Here is a 23531-nt window from a genome sequence, read left to right as displayed (position 1 = left end):
CATTCACCCGGCATGCAGAGGGCTCCAGCTACGCAGACCTCTGGGGCAGACCGGAGGTGGCCGAACAAAGGTCCAGGCTGCCAGGAGCGTGGAGGAGGCTCTGAGGAGACAGTAGCCAGTGGCCTTTTCTCATGGAGACCAGAGTGCCTTCCCTTCCGCTTGTTTTCTCGCCAGAAACTGTTTTATGTTTTGTTTCAAAACTTCTGGCTAATGAGATACTTTTCAGTAAAAATGGCCAAATGGAATTCCCCACATCTAGGAAGCTCAACATGCCCCAACCTGGCTTCCAGCCTCAGGCTGACATTTGACAGACCTGAGTCTGGCCCCAGAGAACATTTCAAAGAGAGAAAGCCCAAGGGGACAGGAAGGCTCCCAGGTCCACCAGCCAGGCACCTTGGAAGGCGTGGGGAGAAGGGTGTCAGGTCAAGTGAGAGCAGAGGGTGTGGCCTCGAGTGCAGGCGGGCACGAGAGAGTGCCCGGCTGCCTGCTTCTGTAGATCAAGCCTTACTGTGACGGAAACACCGGTTTGTTTGCATAGGATCTGTGGCTGCTTTCAAACCAGCAGTTGTACGAGCTGAATAGTTGAGATGGTTCGGCCTGTGAGCCCTACCGTGTGGCCCTTGGCAGAAAAAGCTTCCCACCCCTGCTCTAGTGGAGAAAGACTCAGTCAAAACAGGAGGACTACTTCTTCCCCTCCCAACTAAACCACCTGCAAGAGGTCAGGACACTAACCCCACGGCAGGCAACCAGTGCTCTTGGGAGCTTTATGGGTGTATACGGCATTACTCTGCATGGGTCTGGGAAGGTGCGTATCGTAATAAAGCCCCATTTTATAGATCCGCAAATGAGTGAGGGTGAGCAGGAATGGAAGTCTCACGAATGACCTGCTTGCACTTGGAATGCCGCCACCAACCTCAGAAAGAGAAACTTGCTCTCAGCCTCAACGAGAGAACCACAGTCCTGTCCCGTCTCCCTCTCGGTCATACACTGACAGTCACAGGTGTTGTGGGGGCTTTGCAGATAAACTGGCGGCTTGTTCTTGGGTCAGATGGCAAACGAGCCCCTTCCATATCCTCACCTCCATCATTTCCTATGAAAAAGGACCAATGCCTCCCCTCCCAAAAGAAAAAAAAAAGAGCCATAAATACATGACATGCCTCTCCATGGCTCAGCTGTGATTTCCTCTCTAGCCAACTGACTTATCCCTGAATAGAAGTGTAGCCAGGGCCAAGGACACATGACGGGTCCTGGCTCCGCGCCCCTCGGGCTGGGGCTGAGGAGTGCCCCCCCCGCAGAGGAGGAGGCCTGTGAGTGATGTCAGCACCAACAAGCCACATGACAGCGTCCAAACCTCCCCAGAGCCACGGCCGGGCAGTGCTGCCCATGAAAGGCAGTCTTTTTTCACTTGGCGAAATTCAAGATCTTGTTTACACTATCTCCGCAAGAAAACTTTCCAGTAGACTCTAGAAGGATTTATGAGCTGATAAAACTCCTCTTTAAAAAAGGCAGATTTTTTTAACAACTGGTCGGCTCTGGGGAGCAGGAGCTGTCTTGCACTGAATGCCCGCATGGGAGGCGCACGTGTGCGTGGCCGTCACCTGGGCAGGACCAGATGGAGCCGCCACCTTTGTGCGCCTGTGGAGGCCGTCTCCACCCCACCCTCGGCCCGGCCATGTGTGGGCAGCCTGCGGTCACCTGCCAAAAGCGGCCTCCGTTGTCCCCATGATGACAGAGACGGCACTCCAGAGAGGACCTGCGGGGCTCACAGCACCCCTCCTCGCCTCCCTGAACACTCAGGCTCCTGCCCTGCTCCTCGGCTGGCAGGGGCAGGGGGCTGGGGGCCGGCCTGATCACTCAGCCCTCGTTCCTCTGTCTCAGGGCAGAGACCAAGGGCGGGGCCCAGCTCTGGGGAAGTGGCTGCAGGCTCTCCAGGCATGAGTGCCATCCCAGCCTGTCTGCGTCCCACTCAAGTGCTCAGTTCCCACACAACTGGCCCAGATCTCCAACAGTCAGCAATAGGGAAAAACCGTGCTTGAAAACTGCAAAACTACCAGAGTCTACCAAGTTTGCTTCAGACTCATCTGCGAGCTGACGATTCTGGACTGAGAAGCTCAAACTCCTCTCTGAACAGCGCACCCTGAAGGCCTCCCCGGCAGAGGTCCAGCTGAGCGATCTGGGGGGCTGTGGGCAGAGAGCACGCTCCTCGCTCGGTGCCCACCTCTGTCCTGCCCGTGCCCCGGCCTCTCAGTCACGGGGCCGGCTGGGAGTGGGGACTGCTCCTCACAGCCCTGGCTCCAGGCCAGAGCAGCCAGCATGTGCTCGGAGGGGCTCCAGGACACTGGCAGCTGAGTGTGGAGGCCTGAGCGTGAGCCAAGGCCAAGGAGCCGCAGGCCGATTGGTCTCCAACCCTGCGCTCACCGATCCACACTGCATCTCAGGACTGAGCCCCGCGGGCCTGGACGCACTGAGGCCTGGTCCCTGATGCTGTTCCTCTGAAGCCAGGCGCCCGTCCTCTGGAGGGCATCAGGATTACTGGCTACTCAGAACAGCCAGCGACTGCTTGGCGTTGCCAAGCAAAGACGCTGAGCTGAGGTCCCCCAGCAGCCCCTGCACACCCGCCCCGTTACCCTGTGGGTGCCATCCACACCTCCAGAACCACGGAACCGGAGCACACAAGCTGTCTTCCACGTGGGGCCCAGCACAGCTTTCAGGCAGCTCCCAAGGGCTCAGTGACTTTCCTCTCCCATGGGAAAAACAAGAGCCATTCTTTCAATTTTGTAATAAAAGAACCCCATCTCCCAGAACACGTCTTCCTCACCTAACCTCATCAATAAATTGAAAAGGACAACACAGATAGTCTCTATGAAACCAACTTGCCTCCTCTCACTCTTTCTTAGAAGGGAGAAAGTTTGCCAAGGGGGTTCTGCCTGGCAGGGCAGAAAGGCCTCCTGAATTATACATTTAATATCCCAGAGTAACCGTGCCGTATACGTTTGTTTCCTTGTCACTGCAGGCTGGGAACAGGAAGTGCGCTGCCTTTCCCAGCTGCATATTAAATCACAGTAAAGCTCCTGTCACCTGGGGGCAGATCAGCTTCAGGCAGCCCACAAGTTTCTCAGAGACAATGATGACTCAAGTCAAAGAAACAGAAAGCTCAGGAACAGTGCCTGTCCGCCCACACCCCCAGACCACACGGACAAAGCTCACGCCTGCTTTCCCGGGCTGCTTCTGAGCTTGCTCACACACCACCACTTCCAGACACGCTCATGCGAATTCAGCGGGCATCGCTCCTCGAAGTCCACTACTTATGTTTTTGTTCTGAAGGAAGGCGGCTCTCACGGGCTGCCAACAGTGCTGCGGCTACACCGTCCGAAGTGGAGGGCAGTCACCAGTCGGGCGCAGCAGTGGCCTCTGAGACCCTCACGTCCCGGTGTCCACGCCTCACAGAATCTCATCACATCAGACACAGCCCACAGGAAGCGTTGGACACCGAGAAGCGTGACTTCCAGGCCACGAAGAACACCGTGCGAGCTCTCTGCTCTGCAATGGGAGCGACTACCCTCAGGCACGGCAGGCGAGCTCCGGGCCCACGGGCCACATCTGGCCTGCTCTCTGATTCTGCAAGGCCTGGGAGCTAAAGATGGCTTTTCTGTCTGTATCAATAAATGGCTGGGAAAAAAAAATCAAAGAAGAACGATATTTTACAACAAAACGAAAGCTATGTGAAATTCAAATAAAGGATCCAGACAAGTTTTCCTGGACCACAAGCACACCTGTTCCTCTGAGGTCTCTGACTGCTCCTGTAAACAGCCGAGGCAAGCATCTGCAGTTGAGATCGCAGGGGCCACAGAGCTGAAAATATGTACTACCTGCCACTTACGATATGTCCTTCTGGAGAAAAGGCTCGCTGAGCCCTGACCTAGGAGAAGCCAGCTGCGTAGCATGACAACACTCAAGCAACACCACAGAGGAACTGAGGCCTCGTGTAGCACCCAGCGGTGAGTGCTCCGCTTTGGACGTGGATCCCAGCCCGGGTCAAGCCTTCAGATGAGTGCAACCCTGGCTGCCAGCCGGACTGTGACCTCAGGAAACCCCTAGTCAGAGCCAGACAGCTAAGCTGCTCCTGGCTCCCTGACCTCCAGAAACGCCGAGAGATAATACATGCTTCCTGTTGTCTTAAACTGTTAGGTTTCAGACAACGTTATGCTGCAACTAAAAAAAATAATAACAGAGGAGAAGAGGAGAGTTTCCGTGAGGGGCAAGAAAACGTACTGAGTGGCTGTCTGAGTCTCTTCCAACTTTGGGTCCGGAAGTCTGAAGACACTGTGCCAGGCAGTCTGCTGGTGAGGGATCTGGGATGCCTGGTGTCCCCCGAGGCATGGCCTCCTGAGAAGTGGAGCTTCCTGTCACGGTCTGTGCCCCATGTCCAGGACATATGCAGGTTTCCTAGGCTGGGCCCATGCTCAGATGATCAACGGGCACCCCACCTCCACACACACACACTGAGGCAAAGATGTTGCCTTTCCTGTGGCATTCCCTGGCCTCTTTCCTAACGCCATGGAAGCTGTCCTAGAGATAGAACAGCATTTGCTTTGGCTGAGCAAATGCTCAGAGGCAGCAGCTAAGGAGTAGGATGCCCAGCTAATGTTCTCTCAAAGCGGCAGCACAGTCGGAGCCAGGAGAACAGGCCCACCCCCATCCCACCGCCCCTCCCACACTCTACCTGGAGCTTAGGGATCCAGTCTTGGAAGCTACACTAAACATGCTTTAGAGAAAAACCAAAACCTTGACTTATTGCCAGGACAACAGTTTCTGCTTCCCCGGCTGCAGCTGTCAGACTCTAAGATGGTCCCCAAGATCCCTGCCCCTGCTGCAAATGCCCCATATGATCCCCTCACCTGCATGGGAGGGGCTTTGTGAGCGGGATGAGATCTTACTCCTTCATTTAGGCTTCTAATAACTGACTCTAAGTTAATCAAAAGGGAGATTACCCAGCATGGATGTGACTTAATTAGGTAAAGAAAAAAAAGTCAACAGCAGCAGCAGAATTCCTCTTGCTGGCCTGGAAGAAGAAAGCTGCTTCACTGTGAGACGCTCGTGGCGGGGAGTGCAGGTAGTGGTGGCAAGGACTGGGAGCTGGGAGCCAGCCAGACCCGGGGACCTCAGTCCTACAGCCACAAGGAGCCGACTCCTGGCAGCAGCCCAAAGGGGCCTGGGAGAGGGCAGCCCCTGACCCCAGATGGTCACAGCCAGGCTGACATCTTGATCTCAACCTTGTCACACTGAGCAGAGGACCCAGCATCCCCATTTCCCGATCCACGTAAACCTTGAGAGACCAAGTGAACCGAGCCTTCCCGGCTGTTGGGCTGATTTCCCTGGTCCCCACACAGCGCGGTGCCTGACTCACGTCCGTATCATCTGACCACGAGGCGGCCCTCCCCCGAGCCAGGGGAGCAGGGAGGTGGCAGAGCTGGGTGGGGGCGGGGCGGCTTCCACGTGCACAGAGAAACAGCCCAACAATTCCTCTGGGGTCCTTTCCAATGTGAGGCCAAAACTGTCCTGAAAAGTGCTTCTGGAAATTCTTGGATTGGCCTTGAGGTATTAGTGGTAGCCTGCCTCCCACCTGTCGGGATCCAGAAAATCATGAGCCCTGCCTGAAGGTGCATGTTGAAAGGAAGCCCAGTGCCCCTCACCCGTGCCTGTCCGCACCTGCAGACCCAACCGCAGCACACCCGCACGGCCTCACACCTTCGGCAGCGCTGCCCGCCACAGACAGAGGGGCTTGCCCCAAGAACGCTGAGCAGGGAGGCCCACGAGGCTGGCGGACTGTTTCCCATTCCTGACGAATCTCAGGACAGAAAGCCGTGTGCCAGGAGGCCCCCAGAACTGCCTCCCGGTCCGCACGGCTGCTGGAGGAGGTTACCAGGAGCCCACCCCTCACTCTGTTTACAACCTCTGTAAACACCTAACAGGGAAGAAACCCGAGGGGGATGCAGGTGGTGGCAGCGTCCTGGAGCAGCCTGCAGCAGGTCTCAGGTCACACCCGGAGCCTGGAGGAGCCCTGCCAGTGGCCGGGGAGCAGCCTGGACTGTGGCTTCAGAGGAAGCAATGTCAGGTTGCTGCATTTTTTTTTAAAACAACTCTGCCTGGAGAAGATTGGCAGGGATTGCTGTGGCTCAAGTATTTCACAAAGACGTTTGGCCTGAGAAACTGCAATGCAAACTGCATTGCAAAAATCTTCCCAGGATTAAGGAAGATAAGGTGGGATAAAGGCACCAGCCCAAATGCCCAGGTTCTTCCGTTAAGGTAAGCCCTCGTCTCAAGTGCTCTGGCCAGTCCGGCACCGCCAGGCCACAGGGACTCGGCACATACGTACAGCATGTCAGGACAGTTGTCCGGCTTGTCCAGAAGGCCGCCCTCCATGACGAAGCGAAGGACCTGCTCGTTGGACAGGCCCTGGTATGGCTGCTCGGCCAGCGTGGCGATCTCCCAGAGGACGACCCCGAAGGACCTGCCAGGAGAGAAGAAACGTGAGGTGCTCGGAAAGGGAGGATGGGGCCGGGAGACCTCTCCCTTCCGGCAACTGAGCGCATGTCAAGCACGAGCCAGGCGCGGGCTAAGTGGAACAGCTGCCTCATGTGCGGCAGCCCTAGGGGCATGAGTCTGCCAGCTGAGAGGATGGCGTGTTGAGGGCCCGCGAGCTCCTGACCTCTGATGGGAGCCCCGGGTAAATGGAGTTCAGGGCCCTGCAGGGCCACGTCTCCCAAATGTGCTTTATCCCACTGAGAATCAAATGCCTGTCCCCAGGCCCAACTGGGATAGTGTCTTAGTGGCCTCAAAGGCCGTCTGGTATGAGCAAGCAGTTCAACAAACTTCCTGTTCTGGAAACTTCTGCCTATGTGGTTCTCAATGCAGGCTGTGAGTCAGGCGCCCCTGGTGAGTTCTTAACACATACCAATACCCGGGCCCCTGACTGACTTCACTGGTCTGGGATGGAAGCCTTGGCCTTGGGGTGTTGAAAAGCTCAATGGGGATCTTACAGGTCCAGGAGGGCCTGGGGAGAGGGGGCTCCAGCCTCACAGGTGGGGACAGCGGGGGGCAGAAATGGCTGGGGCAGGGCTCCCATCCCAGGAAGGATCCTTCAGCCCAGAGTCTAGCCAAGGGGAAGGGGGTAGTCAAGGAACCAAGTCAGCAAGGGGAGCAGGCTCAGGTGCAATCTGCCTTGAATGTGCGTCTGCCGGTCGATTCAGAAAATCGTACTACTTGGAGAAGGAAATGGCAACCCACTCCAGTATTTTCGCCTGGGAAACCCCATGAACAGAGGAGCTTGGCGAGCTGCAGTCCATGGGATCACAAAGAATCAGACACAACTGAGAGACTGACAACTATTGGAAAACAAACTAATAAACATATACACACACACAGGAACTTCAGACTGTAATACACACACACACACACACACACACAGAGGAACTTCAGACCGTAATACACACACACACACACACACACACACACACAGGAACTTCAGACCGTAATATACACACACACACACACACACACACAGAACTTCAGACCGAGGGTGTTGAAAAGGGCAGTGCTGTATACTGCAAAACACAGCTGCCTTCCCAGCACACATCGCCGTCTTGCACAAATTCTCCCCGGTCTATTTGCCTTTCCCTTCCGGTCATTTCCACAGATTAAAGATGGCCACTCGGCAGTGAGGAGCAAGCCTGAGGGGCTTCCAACTGGACCTTCACAGACTGGGGGTGTGGGCAAAGTCGCACTGAAAATTCGGGGCGTCGCTTCTCGCCCAGAGCTCCAGGGACCTGGCCGAGCAGAGCCAGGAGGGCCACGGACTTTGCATCAGAATGCTCCCGTAGACCCTTCAGCTACTTTCCATGAACAAAGGGGTTTTGTTCAAACTGATGCCCAGAGCAGATGTCAGACATTCAGAGTTTTAGTCCTCAGAGGATAGAGCCACCCAAAGTCCTTCTGAACCTCAGTGACCAAGAAATAGTCTTGACATTGAATGAGTCATCTAGCAAAGCTGAAGGCCTGTGCATGATGTTCACAGGCCCGGCTGAGGGCAGTGGGCTCCCCGTCAGTGTGGGCTGAGGGATCTCACAGACGGAACTGGCCTGGTCACCTAGGTCACTGCCTCAGAGGCGGCGGCACCCAACTGACCGCAAGCCTGGACTGAAGAATCACCTGAAGATGCAGCTCCCCAGGCCCACGTCTCCCCCTGCCCCGTGCGCTCCTCGGCGACGCCAAGGGCTGCTAGTGCCTGCTGGGTGGCGCCACCCTGAGCCCTCAGTGCCTGCCGCCCCCCTCCAAGCTCCGGGTCACTCTGGGTTCACTACCTGGGCCGGTCTCACCTCGGTCTCGTTACCCTGCTCTTCTCGCCTCGCTGCTGCTCCTTCCCATCTGACAGCACCCCGAGCTCTTCCTTCCTGCAGCCCCTCAGAGGACCACCACGGCTTGTCCACGCAGGCTCAGACCTGCCCAAAGGTCTGGTCCCCTCTTTCCAGCCCCCTAGCACATCCTCAGTGCAGACGGCCCCCTCGCCTGGCCTGCGGGACACCTCCTTCTCGGCACCGACATCGTACTTTGTGCTCTACACTCTAGGCATGACGAACTTCTTTAAACATGGCTCTAGGTCCCTCTCCTGTCCAGCACCCTTGAAAGTCCTTACAGCGCCCGAAGAACTCGTCCTGAACCCCTCACACAGCAGCCAGGACCTCGCTCGCTCTCCTTTCAGCTGACTCCCCCGAGGAAGTCCCACCGTCCCCCACATGCACTCAGCGCCTCCCACCACCATGGCGTCCCCCAGCGTCCCCTCTGCCAAGACCCCACTTCCTCACTGCTCCACAGGGGACAGTCCATACTTCAGGGAGCCCCACAACTCCAGCTCTTCTGGGAAGGGGGTCGTGATCTCAGCCCGTCAGGGTCACTTCCTGTTCTCCACAAGACCGTTCTCCAGGGACCAGGACCGTGTCTCCAGCACCCTGTTCTTGCACGCTCTGAGTGCTGTGCCTGGGCCACGCCAGCTCACACCCACGGAGGAACACGGCAGGTGGCACAGTCGGCTCTCCCCACGGCCTTCCCCGGAGCGACTCTGGACTGACGTCAGTGTCACCGGTCAGTGAGGGCCACGCAGCGCTGGAGTCCGGGTGCCCTGCATAGGGCAGCACTAGCTGAGTTCAGTCTGCCCCAAGCTACGGAGGCTAACATCTCTCTCTGCACCACCAATGCGCCCCCCTGTCGCCACCAGCTGTCACAGGGGCCATTTAAAGATCTATACTGGTTCCTCAGACGTCCCCAGATAGACCTTACCTCACAGACCAGCAGCCAAAGTCCACAGACGCTCCATGATTTGGCCAAGGCCACACAGCCAGAGACACTAAGAAATATGCGATGCCTGCAGGTTTAGGAGCAGGTCATTTACAGTGTGACTTGACATCAGTGCCTCATATGAAACCAAGCCTTGAATTTTGTGCACTTAATCCTTAAACATTAGGCAAACGCACTCGTGTGAAGTCTTTCCTAATTATGAGCACTGGGGTGTCTTCCCCAAGGAAGGGACAACCTGGTGTGAGTCTCACATCAGTTCCAGTGCAGGTTAAGGTCAGCACTCCTCACACCAGGACAGGAACTGTCAAGGTCCCACCCATCAGCACATGGAACCCCACACATTCCCTGCTGATGTGGATTTGCCACTGAAGAACCAGGAACTCCAGGAGGGGGCAGAAAACTCTGGATGCTTGTGGCCACTTGGAAAGCTTCTCAGCAAGTCAGGAAATGAAGACTGCCGTAGGGCCGTGCAGTCGCTCAGGAAGGAAACGCGCCTTCAAGCTGGGGGTTCCGCCTCCTGAGTCCTGTGCTGGGTTTCCTCCATGCCTAGAAGGCACACCTGTGTCTTCTCGCTCAAAGGAGCCACTCCTTTGAGACACAGTGCTACAAGGGAGCTATAGGGTGAACAACACAGTGCCCAAAGGCCTGGGGATAATGTCTCCGAGAATAGCAGGGAAGCACAGAGATGTTTCAAGCACAGACAAGAGACCACTTCCTTGCAACTCCAAGGCCTGTCTTACCAAAAGCAGAGCAGGTTGTGAACTGTTCTGCAGAGAGAAGGGCCAACGGAGTATCAACAAGAGGCCAACTTCAGCACAGCATGAGTAAGACCTGCCAACCCAAGGATGTCTTAAGGATCAGGGCAGTCTGTCTTGTGGGAGAGGAATTAGCAGTACCAGGGAAATATGTGAGCAGAAGCTCAACGACCAGCTGTCAACGACACTGTAGATGGGGCTCGGGGACCAGTCCTGACCTCAGAACACCTTCTTATCCTAAAATTCTGATGTATCTCCTTCAAGGTCTATGCAGGGGTGACTCTAACTATGCAGGGGAGACTGTTCTGTGCCATTGAATACGCTCAGAAATGATTTTCATTCCTTGGGGAGCACCTTAGATTCTGGGCCGCTGAGAAGCCCTCTAAATGCTCCATCATCCTGGCCTACCCACCTTACCAGTGTGATCCTCAGGACTATTAAAAAAAAAAAAAAAAACTAAAGCAGTGTCAAAGCCTGAACAGTGAATGGAATGAAGATGAAATCCCTACTCTTGTTTGTATATATGTATTTTTCCTCCTGGTTCATAATGTCAGTGTCATCAAATGGGAGAAAAATGGCAGAGCGCTCTTTGCTGCAGCTTGTCACAATCACCACTAACCAGAATTTGGTAAACTTAGCTTATGGGATATCAACAACTCTAGTTTTATCTTTCTGCCCCGCCCCTGTTTTTCTTGGCTCCCGTGGTTTTCTATTTTATTGCCCTGTAAGCTGACCTCGAAGTTGTTGGAAGCAGGGATCCCAGAATAAACAGAGGCAGTGTGGACCCAGGCCTGCCCCTCCCCGTCATCTCTGTTATCTAAAAATGGCGTTGAGCACTTTGATTTGACCATGAAGAGAGAAGCATCTTGAACAGACTGATTGCAAAACAGATCTCATACTTGAGCTCAAGAAGTAATCATGCTTTGCTGGGTCATATTCAAATGCTATTTCCAATTTGCACCTGTCTTCTAAACAGGATCCAAGGCCCTTGAACTGTGAAGGGTCAAGAGGTTAAAAAAAAAAATGACGTCTGTCACTGTTTAAATAACTCCTCTATGTGGTCATCCGGATGGCTGGAGTAAACAACTACCATTTCTGTAACACATCAGTGATGGGATCTCCCCAGAGGACAGCCAGGGAACTAGCTGACGATCCTGAAGGCAGATGTGCCAGGGCCTTCGCCTGCCAAGAACCTCAGTCATATTTCAGAACCTGACCACCTCTCCGCAAGGCTGCTGAGGAGCTGCAACAAACACTGCCAGTGAGAGGCTTCTGCATCCTCTACCCGAGGCTTCTGACGCTCTCCACCCCGAGATACGACCACGACCGAGGGGGCATTTTGCTTTCCACACCATCCCTGGGTCAACAACGACGACCCCCTGGAAGACCCATTGGAAGAGGACAGAGAGCAGATGGGACCAGCAGGAAAACACATCAAGACTCAAACTTTGGCTCTAAAATAAGCAAAGTTTGTAATCTGAAGGTTTAATTAGGTGAAGCAATGCCCCCGCCCCCCTCCACCCCTGGCCCTGACCCCACGGTATCTATTTATTGTGAAAGAAAATGAGAGAAGGCAGGAAGGGGATGAAGCAGAAAAAGGTGATGTTTTCTGGCTTGTCCCCACATCCCAGCCTCTGGGGTTGTGTCTCTGGGTCTCCTAACGACCTGGTGAGCAGCTCAGCACTGAAAGAAATATTGGTCCTGCGAAGTGTTTAGGTCCCACAAGTGTCCACTGACAGCGGGAACGCATCCACGGCGAGGGGGTGGCCCGCATCACACTCAGCCAAAGCTGGACACGAGCAACAGGGAACAGAAAACGGGGGGGACAGGACAGGACTCGTACCAGACGTCAGAGTGAGTGGTGAAGACTCCATCCTTGAGGGACTCGGGGGACATCCAGCGGACGGGCAGCAGCCCCTTCCCCCCCTTCCGGTAATAGTCCGTCTCATAGATGTCTCTTGTCATCCCAAAATCTGTGAGGAGGAGAGAGGGCGTGAGGTTACCCTGGGTGAGCACTGCGGGGCAGAAGCGGAGAGAATGACGACGGCTCAGAGAGGGCCTGTGCCCGCGGCCGAGCCAAGGGGACACTCATGTGGGTGTCCATGCTGCCGTCTGATGAGGGTCAGTGAGTCACGTGACAAGCAAACGCCCAGATATCTCTGCCTGTAAATATATTTATATCGTAGTTCTGTTAAAAAGTTAGCTTCCTCATTGCATTTAAAATGAGAGGCATCTTACAAATTATCAAGACCCATAGTTTATCAGGAAAATACATACTGGGTAGAGCAAAGGTCATTTGTCTGTGGTTTAAAAACATGATCAAATAGCCAGGAGCATGTTGACTTTTATTTACTTGGTAGCACTGCCTCATTATCAGAGGAAATGAAAGTAGTTTCACCATCTAATAAGGGGGAAAATATTGAGAGTACCAATTCACAGTGAAAAAAGTCCACAGCAAGCTGCCTAAGAGATGCTATTTACTAGGCCCTGAAGCTATTACTCAATAATGTTTTTCAACATAATACTCCCACTCATTTTTGAAAATGTCTTCCATTTTCCATGACTCTAGAAGAAGTCACATAATTATGTTTGATGGCAGGCTTGCTTTATAATCCTAAATTATTGCTTCTTTGTCAGAGTTTGATTTTCCACTCAATCATGTAACCTCTCCTTACAGGGCATCTTCTGCCTCCTTCTCAGGAGAAAGGGCCACTCTCCTTTTTAAAATGTTCATTTATGCCTCTAACTCTGCCACAAAGAGGTAAGGCTACAAAGCAAACACAGAGAACAAAGTTCCTTGGATGCTAACCAACATAATTTCCTTGTCCTATGCTAAGGGCCATTGAACTGCCTGTGGTAAAATTGCTTGCTGTATTTGTAATCCATCAGACACTGGGTATTAGAAAAACATTTCTGAACCCTTGTGAAGAATGAAAATGAAGAGCTGAAGTCTTATCTCCAAATTAATCCAGTGACATGCAAATTAGAGGATTTGCTTTTACTGGTACAAAAAGAAGAAAAAAAAAAATCCCAGAAAAAGAGCACAGACTATTTCTTCCTTAACTCAAAAGAAAAAGTTCAAATTTTAGGAAGAAAAACACAAGTACAAAGAAAATGTCGCTATAGACATGCCACCTGGTTAAACAGCAAACTGAGGCCTTACTGATTTGGACTCTCAGCGGCCAGTGGCACAAGAACAGCCCTTGGGGGCATTCTCAGTGGCACTGTGGGGTGGGCAGGGCCGTGAGGGAGCAGCAGGGAGTTAGGACGTGCCCGCGCCAGGCACTGAGGCGCCTTGGGCCGTCCTGCACCCAGTCCCTCCAGCATCTCATGGCTCTCTTACGATCATGCCCCCGTCCGAGGTCAAGACACTGAGGCTCACAGAGCTCAGGACACCTGCCTCAAGCCTCGAGGCTTCTGGTGGCAGAACCAGGTTTCTTTAGTTAGCGGCTGCCCGGCTCTGCAGCTGGGGAAGAGGAGCTGGTGAGCATCCATGTGGGAACAGTCTGAGTCACTGCTGAAAAGGGAGGAGGCGCACAGAGGAAGCCCTGGCAGCGGCCAGAGGGTCGAGCCCCGGGGCAGGACAGCTTCTCAGACTCTCGGGGGCATCAAAGGGCCAAATCTAGGGACACACGGAGTAATTGATGGCCAAGTGTATCTGCTCTGTGATACAGCTCCATCCATCACCTCAAGCTCCTTACAAATGAAAGATAAAGACACCTGCTGTTTAACCAGGTGGCACGTCTATAGTGACATGGGTTCTACTTGGGAAACCATTCTAGAGGGCTACTCACTGTTTATCAAAGAGCCAAAATATTCACTCAAAATCACTGTGTAAATAAAAAAACACCACAGCTTTGCTAAAGGAAGGTGAGTACTTCCAGAACATGGGCTAGGCAGAGAGGCTAATTTTGAATAGTTTTTGAACGTAGGGTCTTCCTGTGGTTTCTCAGAAGAAATATTTAGCATTTTTCTGAACCATCGTCATCTCACAGTGGGAAGAGCAGGTGGTTCCTAAGCAGCCCTGACGTTACATGTGTGTTGATCAAGCAGATTCAAACACCACAGTCAAAACCAAGCCTAAAGGCTGAAATAAACTCCTAACCAGTGACCAGAAATGTAATCCACTCCACGTTTTTACTGTTATGGTGGGCAGTGACAACAAGGGTTCTAAGGAGCAGGCTGGTTAGATACCAAGTCAGGGTTATGACAAAGATCCCAGGTGGGGCTGGAAGAACCCGCCTGCCAATGCAGGAGACACAGGAGATGCGGGTTCGATCCCTGGACCAGGAAGATCCCTTGGAGAGGGCGTGGCAACCCACTCCAGTATTCTTGCCTGGAGAATCCCATGGACAGAGAAGCCTGGAGGGCTGCAGCCCATAGGGTCACAAAGACTGAAGCGACTTAGCACACACACAAGGATCAGGAGCCCAGAGGCCGATCAGCTCAAGTGTGGGCCCTGGAGAGCAGAGGTCTTCCCCCGGCGAGGGACCACCTGCCCCGTCACCACCCAGGCTCTGCGCATGGGGTTCACCCAGGGGGCCTCACCTCTTAGAAAACTCCACAGAGTTTGGAAAACTGGAGGACATACTGGTAGTCTGGATGGTGACTTCTATGTCCAAGTCAAAATCGCCTGAGGACATTTTCTCAACTATTTTTGGAACCGGCGCTTACAACTGTTCTGCTGAGAAATCCCCCACATCCCAGGAGAGGAACCTGCAGGGATCATGGCCTCAGCTCGCCCTTGCCCACTGCCTGGACCACTGCAGCCATGTGCCATCGAGACTGGAGCCAGCCTGGCTGGTTGACTACCAATGGGACACAATCACATGACTCCCAAGAGCAAGCCTCTGCAATCACAGGATGTGCGGGAAGACCTCTCCCTGGGCCGGCTAATGCCCACAGGGTCCCTAAGACACGTGCGACTTTAGCGCAGATCTGAAAAGCTAAGAACATACCTCCGATTTTGACTGTGAAATCTTCGGCCACCATGCAGTTCCGGGCAGCGAGGTCTCTGTGGACAAACTTATTGGCGTTGAGGTATGCCATGCCATCTGCAATCTCGCCAGCCATCTGGATCATTTTGCTTAGGCTGGGAGGTGCTAGGACTGGATTATTCTGTTGGAGAATAAAAAAAAAGATACACATGAGAATTTAGGAATTCTTCCCACCCCACGCTCTTTCAGGGTTTCTTGATCCTCTTTTGTTCAACCTGAGCACCCCACGTCATTCTCCAAGGAAACCAGGAGTGGCTCAGAAGGAGGCGGTGGCACTGCCCTTTGACCCAGCGCAGAGCTGCAGACAGGAGAGCCTATTAGCACAACTCGGACCAGCACCTTTGGTGTTGCGGTGGGACTAACAGCATTTAAAGTGAAGCCAGGAATTTTTGATATTAAGAATTCTGGATACTCAAATTACAACTAGTCTAAGTCTTCCTTTTATGTCTACAATTCAAGTCCATATAGGGAAAAGGAGGGAGGGGACGTTACAAAGGCTGTGTGGAAATAAGCAAACAGCCCTGAATGGACACCGGATACATTACTTTCCACAAAAGCTTTGTTATAAATTACTTACTCCTCCTCTTTCCCTTCCACTTTCTTCTAAAGTACAAAGACATCAAGATTAATTTGTTCCCCTTACAGAGTGGCATTCCTTGGATTATAATTTTCTGTGCTTGATGTGGAAAGCAAGTCCTTGACAGTTCATTTAAGTTCAGTGGACGCCTACTCTGGAGGGGACTGATGTCCAACAAGTAACATGGATAAACATTTCCTCTTTGCAGAGGAGGGCAACATACCGACTTTGGCACTGAAAAGAAATACCCCCAAATAATAAGTCCACTTAGAAAAACATCATATAAAATGTGTGGCCAAGTTTCTTTATCCCAAAAGAAGGTTTCTGTGCTGACCATCTCTTGCTTGCGTGAGTTCGACACTACCTCGGTTTCCCTGACTACAGAGCACCTCTCGCGACATGTAAAGCCGTCCTGCTTGGACAGGCCCGGTGCGTGCCCTCCCCAGCTCAAACCCTGGGCCACGAGAAGGGTGTGCACTGCCTCCTGCCTGGGCTCTTTCACAGCCCTGGGGTCAAGGCGGGGTCACTGCCAGGAGGATGACCGGGGACCACGCCTAGGGGTTGCTGGCTGTAAAGCCGTCCTGCTTGGACAGGCCCGGTGCTTGCCCTCCCCAGCTCAAACCCTGGGCCACGAGAAGGGTGTGCACTGCCTCCTGCCTGGGCTCTTTCACAGCCCTGGGGTCAAGGCGGGGTCACTGCCAGGAGGATGACCGGGGACCATGCCTAGGGGTTGCTGGCTTTACCCGCAGAGGGGGCAGTTTCTGCCCCAAAGCTGGCTTCTAGAAGCAGGGTAACAACTTTCCGAATACTTATGGGTTGGGTCCCTACACTTGAATTCTGAAGCTACTATCAGGAATGCCTGTGGTTAAAAATCCTCATCACTGAGCTGCCTGGGGACGTGACGAGATGGCCCGAGGGTAAGCCAGAACACCCCTTTCCTGTAGAAAGGGGCCTTGTATGGATGAGCCTTTCCAAGGCTTTAGATGTGCCTGGTCTGGTACACTAGGAAAGTGCAGGTAAAATGTTAAGTTTACGCGCAAGAAGTTGTGGAGTATTGTTAGGTGCTTATTAGAAGTGGCCACTCATGATTAATATGACAAACAGAGAAGGAAATGGCAACCCACTCCAGTACTCTTGCCTGGAAAATCCCATGGACAGAGGAGCCTGGCGGGCTACAGTCCACGGGGCCACGAAGAGTCGGACAGGACTGAGCGACTTCACTTTCTTTCTTTATTAGAAGTGGCCATTCATGATTAATATAACAAACAGAAGCAAAGAAAGGAACCCGATTTTAATTATTGAAAGAGAGGGCTGGCTTTCCGTCGGTTCACAGTGCTAATACTGCCATGCTTTCAGATGTTTTAGAGAACAGAAATCTTTAATTTGCTTAGAACTGCTTAAGACGTGCCAACAAGTGCACCCACGGTCAGCGAGGGGAACGGGTGAACCTTCGGTGCATGGGGAGAGGATGCCGTGCAGAACATAGCAGAACCACGGGACAAGCACACACAGCTTTATACTTGGCGTGGGTCAGAAAGGACAACTTTAAACCCGACAAACCTAAAAGCGAAATTTTGATATGAGAAGGACCAACCCTCTTATCCACAGGGAAGGAAACCAGGCCCAGACCCTGAAGCCGCCGCCTGAGACGCAGACAGCTATGGCAGAGCCAGGCCGAGGGCGACGAGCTTTTCACTCTGAGTCTGAGACTGGGGACGGGGGCAGCGAGTGCTTCGGGCTCCTCAGAGGTGGCGTCCATGAATCTGATAGGAAACACGCTGCCGCGCCTCCAGCCGCCAGCTGATGGAGCCTTGGTCCTTTGTGCTGGTCTGGGTATTACAGAGCGGGCTGGGGCAAGGCACTGAGGGCCAGGGGAGCTGGGCGCCCAGCGAGGCAGAACAAAGGGTGGGTGTGTCGCAAACCTCCCTGCTCGGGGCCTCGGTCCACACGGGGCTCCGTGGGCCTCGCAGAACCACACCCATTGGCTGTGAGTAAGGGAAGCCACGTGTGAACAAGTGCTTGGAACAAAAACTAAGGAACTACTATTTGGGAGAAGATCCAGTTGCCGATTAAATGAAGAAAACAGAGATTAAGCTCAGAGACAGGCTATAGACATTCAAAAAGGGTAAAGAAAGGGCAGGATCCAAGGCTCGTCCAGCAGACCCAATGCTTCCTCAATAGGCAGCAAAGTCAGGACCCCAGTGAGGCCCAGCGAGGCAGTCAAGTGGAACGCAGACATGGTTAGTATTCCTTCTAAGTATTTATCTCCCAGTTTACTCTTAGAACTACTCTCTTAAAAGTCATGCCTCCAGATTATTAAAAGCTGGGTTCACGCTGCCGAAGGAGAGACACCGCGGTGATGAACCTGAAGCCTGTAATACAAATTGGTATTTTTCCCGAGACTAGGAAGAGATCATGGTTCAGCTGAGGCGATGATCATTCAGAAGCTCAAGCAAGACGCTGACTGAGGATAAAGCCGGGAATGCGGATGCAGGAGGGGAGCCCCATTTTCAGAAATAGGGCTCCCTCGGCTCAACGGCTCAGACTGCCCACGAGAGGGGAGAAGGCGCACGTGGCGCGTGGGCTTCTGAGGGAGTGGGAGTCTGTGCACCAGCCTGGGGGAAGGCATCCCGGCAGAAAAGGCAGGTCAACCTGACACTGAGCTCTGACAAGCGCAGCCCAAGAGGGGGCAGCAGAGACGGGTACCCCAGACAGAGTGGGGGCAGGAAAGGCTACAGGGAAGCAGCGGTGTGGACAGGTCTGTCAGTGGGAATTGGAGAGACGGTGCTGGAGGAGGTGGCGCGGTGGGTAGAGAGTGAGGTAGCAGCAAGACCCCACAGGGGGTTGGTTCACGGGGTGTCTGCGTACTGGCAAGGGCCTCTCACTGAAGATCCAGGTCTCTCTGTGGCCAGGGAACTCCTTCGTATAAAGCAGGAGTCCCCCACCTCTGGGCCATGGGCCAGCACCTCCTGTCAGACCGGCACCAGCGTCAGGTTAGAAATGAAGCGCACAGTAAGGGTTTCTCTTAAGGCGACTCAGTGGGTAAAGAGTCGGCGGGCAATGCAGGACATGTGGGCTCGACCTTTAAGTCAGGATGATCCCTGAAGGAGGAGATGGCAACCTACTCCAGGAGTCTTTCCTGGAGAATCCCATGGACAGAGGAGCCTGGCAGGCTACAGTCCATAGGGTTGCAAAGAGTTGGACATGACTGAAGCGACTTAGCATGCAAACGAAGTGCACAATAAATGTAAGGTGCCTGAATCACCCGCAAATCATCCCCCGGCTCTGGTCTGTGGAAAAACTGTCTTCCATGAAAGCGGTCCCTGGTGCCAAAGTGGTTGGGGACTGCAGCTATAAAGGACCGAGAACCAAGCATGCAGCAAGGAAAGTACACGGATTTACAGACACAGATCTTCTGTGGAAGGTTCTAAAGGAAAGGGAACAGATGACGTGGGATGCAGGTGAAAATCAAAACTTACCTCCATTTCTGGCCTCAGAGACCGGAGATAACTCTTGAGGTCCCCCCGGGTCATCAGTTCCATGATGACCAGCGTCGGCTGGCCCTGGGACACCACGCCCAGCAAGCGCACCTGTGAGGAAAGACACAGTGAGAAGCGCTGAGCGGGTGAGGACCCCCCACGATACAGCTCCCCGCTGCCAGGACCACCGGGCTGGAGCAGAGCCCGCACCACGGGCCCCGGGGCTCAGGGGCAGCCCTGCACCGCCTCTGGAAACTCCGTGTGCACAGCGTCTAACGGAGCAGCGGGGTGACGGGGAGCCCCCTGGAAGCTAGGGTGAGATGGCAACCCAGAGTGGGCGGCCCACACCCGGGGCCCCCTCTTACCACGTGGTGACAGTTGAACTCCTTCATCACCGAGGCCTCGTTGAGGAACTCGATCCGCTCGCGCATGCTGGCGGCCTCGTTCACCGTCTTAATGGCCACCCTGGTCTCAGGCTCATCCTTGACCACGCCCTTGGCCACGCCTTCGTAGACCATCCCGAAGGAGCCCTGGCCCAGCTCGCGGCTCATGGTGATCTTCTCCCGGGCCACCTCCCACTCGTCAGGCACGTACACTGAGAAGGAAGAGGCCGGAGCTGAGCCAGCGGGACAGGGCTGGGCAGGACGCGTTCCGGGCAAACTCCAGGCCAAGGAGGGCAAGGTCCCACTCCCTGGAGCCCACAGAGGAGAGCACCGGGGACACGGGCATATGGCTGGCTCTGGAATCTCCCACAGGCTGGGGATTTCAGCAAGGCCACTGTATAGTCAAACATTAGAATTTCAAGTCCTCACGGATTTCTAGAGATAATTCAAAGATACCAATGGCAAGGAAGAAACAGAAAGTCGTTTAACTTCGGATGTTGCTATCTATAAGTATAAAATCCATGCTGGATTTCAAAACATAATATAATACTTCAGTAACTTTTATACTGACTACATATTAAGACTGATAATACTTTGGATATATTTAGTTAAAGAAAACGTTATCAATATGTATTTTGCTAGTTTATTTTTCCTGTTTTATATGTGGCTACTAGAAACATTTCAGGTTTCTTATGGGACTGGCATTAACACTTCCATGGGTAGCTCTGCTCTAGCCTGGACAGAGTCAGAGACCCTGGGGCACTGAGTGAGCTACGGAAGCGATGAGCTCTGTCTCACTGCTCATTCCTACCGAGGAGTTGTCAGTGCTGACCAGCATGCAGGAAGGGACAGCTGATGAGCAGAAGGGTCTCCCCAGGACTTGGGCCTGGGCTCTGTGAACTCAGGGACCTCCCACCACTGGGGTGAGGGGCTGGGGAGTGAGGCTTGGCGATGACTAAGCCTGAATATGATTTCCTCTCCAGCCTATGCTTCTGGCCAGATTCAAGCTGGTTTAAGAAAATAGATAAATAATTCGAGGCAGGAGGAAGGAGAAAGAGGAAAAGGAAGAAGGGAGGAAAGAAAGAAAACAGAAGAAAATCCATCCGACCACTCTGAAGGGTAGGTGAGAACTAAACGAAAATGCACCTGTTCCACAGATCCATCAGAAATTTCAGTTATAACCGTATTCTTCTAACGCTGTGTGCTCATGTGCTTGTCTGAGAGGGGAACCCCTGGCCAGCTCCACTGCTCGGAAAGAGATGGCCTTGGCTCAGAAATGCAGAAAGACTGGGAACCTGTGTTTGCCTTTATGCTTTTAGATGTTAACTGTGGGCCTTCGGCTGGATGTAAGAGAAGTGGGTTGACAGCTGTATTCTGACACCCTCGTAAAGTACAGATGTCTATGAATCAGGCCCAGGAGATACCACCAATTTACACCTCTAAGGAATGTCCAATATGGACTATGTTAAATCAATACAGAATTTTCTTTCACGTACATTTTTGTATTTCATAGTACGTAGGTATGTGTTCAGGAATGCCACAAACGGAATTCCACCCTCCATATGGCTTAGACAGTTTATAGCCTGGAAGAGGAGGCTGATGCTTGCTTAGGAGAGTAAATACGCAAGACACCCTAGTAGGTAAGACTCTCTGATACCCCTCAGAAAGTATAAAGAGACAGTCTATATCCATTTATCTCTGAAAATCCAGGCTTGCTTTTAATCAGAATTAGCTATGTAGCACACCACGAAACATGGAGTTAAAACCAATCACATTCACCCCGTGGAGGTGGCTGAAGTCAATACTCACAATCCCTTCTCTCAATTCAGCCCAGCAGCTCTGACTTTAGCCAGCAGCCCTAAGCCCTCCCGGGCAGCAGAGGCTTACGCGCACAATGCTATCAGCGTTTCCCCGGAGGGGATTTTCAGTGTGCTTGGAGAATGGTGACATGCAGATCAGCTTTCAGAGAGAGAAGTTTTTAAGCATTTTTGAACTGCGATGTCATTTTGTTGCCCCTTGAGGAAACTAGTTATAAGATGCCTGTCCAAAGGCCAAATAAATTAAGTTCAAATACGGTGACCGTATTTCTACCTGTTGGCCTGAGTGACAGTAAGCTTTGTTTTGTTTTTAAAGAATCAAGAGATTATATTATGAAAGCACTCTGGAAAGACACAGAACTTGAATTCAAATCGCCATTAGAGTCTGATTTGATTGTGCGCTCTCAAAGTTCCTAGATACTTCATAGTCAAAGCTGCAAATACCAATCTTCTATGCTTTATTCTCTACAGCAATCTCACTCCAAACTGACAGAGCAGGGAAGTGGCCTTGCATTTTCCTATATTAATAATAAATTATAAATAAATAAATAATAATCTATATTAATTGATTAAAAACTACATTTATATAAACACTGCATTAAAATCTTCTTTTTTTTTTTTAAAGAAAAAGACCCTCTCCACCAGTAATTACTCTTTTAAGTTTGGCATGTATCCTTTCAGAACATTCTCTGTGCCTTATACATACACACACAGATGTGTAGGCATGTGTGTACGCATATATGCCTTTTAGTTTAGAAACATTATCCGCTTTATTTCTGGCTGTGGTGGGCTTTGCTGCAGCACGCAGGCTTCCTCTGGTTGTCGCGGGCAGGGGCTACCCTGTGGCAGTGTGTGGACTTCTCACCACTGGCTTCTCTTGTGGCAGAGCTCAGGCCCCAGGTGTGTGGGCTTCAGTACCTGTGGCTCGTGGGTTTGAGAGTGTGTGCCCAGCAGCTGTGGCTCAAGGGGTTAGCTGCTCCCTGGCATGTGGGATCTTCCTCGACCAGGGATCAAATCAGTGTCCTTGCATTGCAAGGCGTATTCTTAACCCCTGGACCACCAAGGAAGCAGATAGATGCCTTTTAAAAATACAACTTCGCGAGACCTTTATAATGTCCTCATCATTCTACATTTGATTCCCATTCAGAGGACTCTGCTTTTGACTGATTCTATTGTAAACACAATTAGAATTAGAAATTATTAAAGCAATCCCAGTAGTAAAGATCACACACTTATATATAGTGCTTTCAATCGCTTCCTCATTTGACGAGGATGAGCAGTCAGAATAATCAGGACTCTTTATTCCATGTCTCCTGCATACACGCTTCCATCTGAAGCATGAGCGAGTCAAACAATTTTTGAACATATTAACCTAATTCCACTCTTTATGCATTTGACAGACTGGGTCCAGCTCCTCCCACGGGCCAGCTTGCCTGCAATACCCCCAGAACCTCACAGTCCTTCCCCACAGCAACTGCATCGCACGTTAACACAGTGCCCAGGACTGCTTTACCCTGACTTTTCAACCGCCTAGTTCGTGACCTGGACGTGTTTCTTCTCTGAGCCTCATCACCCAGCGAAGAGACAGAAGCATCAGAAAATCCATTCTACAGGGTTTCTTGGTGGCTCAGACGGTAAGGAATCTGCCTGCAATGCAAGAGGCCAGGGCTTGATTCCTGGGTCAGGAAGATCCCCTGGAGAAGGGAATGGCTGCCCACTCATGTTCCTGCCTGGAGAATGCCACGGACAGAGGAGCCTGGCGGGCTACAGTCCATGCATGGGTTTGCAAGGAGTCAGACATGACTAAGTGCCTAACACTTTCACCTTCATAAGGATGTAGGGATCAAATGGGTTGGCATTTGTGAATGCCCCTAGCAAAGGGCCAGTTAGTGGCACCCAAGGGCAAAGGGCTCACCCTGACTTACTTTGAAAAGGTTGGATTTGGGCAAACTAGGAAGACAAGATAGCAAAAAAGGGGGAAAAAAAGTACAATCCAACTTCCAAGTCAGACCTTCTCGACCGTTTAAATTAAACAGCTCTCAAGAGTAATTACCAGAGGGTATGTGGACGGGCCATGGAGACCCTAGTCGGGGGGAATGAACAGAGAGTCTCCGAGACAGAAAACGCTGAGAAGCCGTGGCGATCAAAGACAATTAAAGACATGGAACTCAA

At 52.4% G+C, this 23531-nt stretch overlaps 1 protein-coding gene across 1 annotated transcript in view; it reads right to left on the bottom strand.

Moving 5' to 3' along the window:
* IGF1R (insulin like growth factor 1 receptor) overlaps nt 1–23531 on the bottom strand; it is a 304928-nt gene that overhangs the window by 8341 nt on the left and 273056 nt on the right. Inside the window, exons 16-20 of the mRNA XM_018065947.1 lie at nt 19525–19754; nt 19160–19270; nt 15065–15224; nt 11950–12079; nt 6377–6511 (exon numbers count right to left, since the gene is read on the bottom strand). Of these exons, the coding sequence (XP_017921436.1) occupies nt 6377–6511; nt 11950–12079; nt 15065–15224; nt 19160–19270; nt 19525–19754 (766 nt within the window). The remainder of the gene's footprint in view (nt 1–6376; nt 6512–11949; nt 12080–15064; nt 15225–19159; nt 19271–19524; nt 19755–23531) is intronic.

Source organism: Capra hircus, chromosome 21, assembly GCF_001704415.2.
Source record: "Capra hircus breed San Clemente chromosome 21, ASM170441v1, whole genome shotgun sequence".
Taxonomy (NCBI): domain Eukaryota; kingdom Metazoa; phylum Chordata; class Mammalia; order Artiodactyla; family Bovidae; genus Capra; species Capra hircus.
The sequence above is the reverse complement of the archived record's forward strand: the minus strand, read 5'-3'. Positions and strand labels throughout refer to the sequence as shown.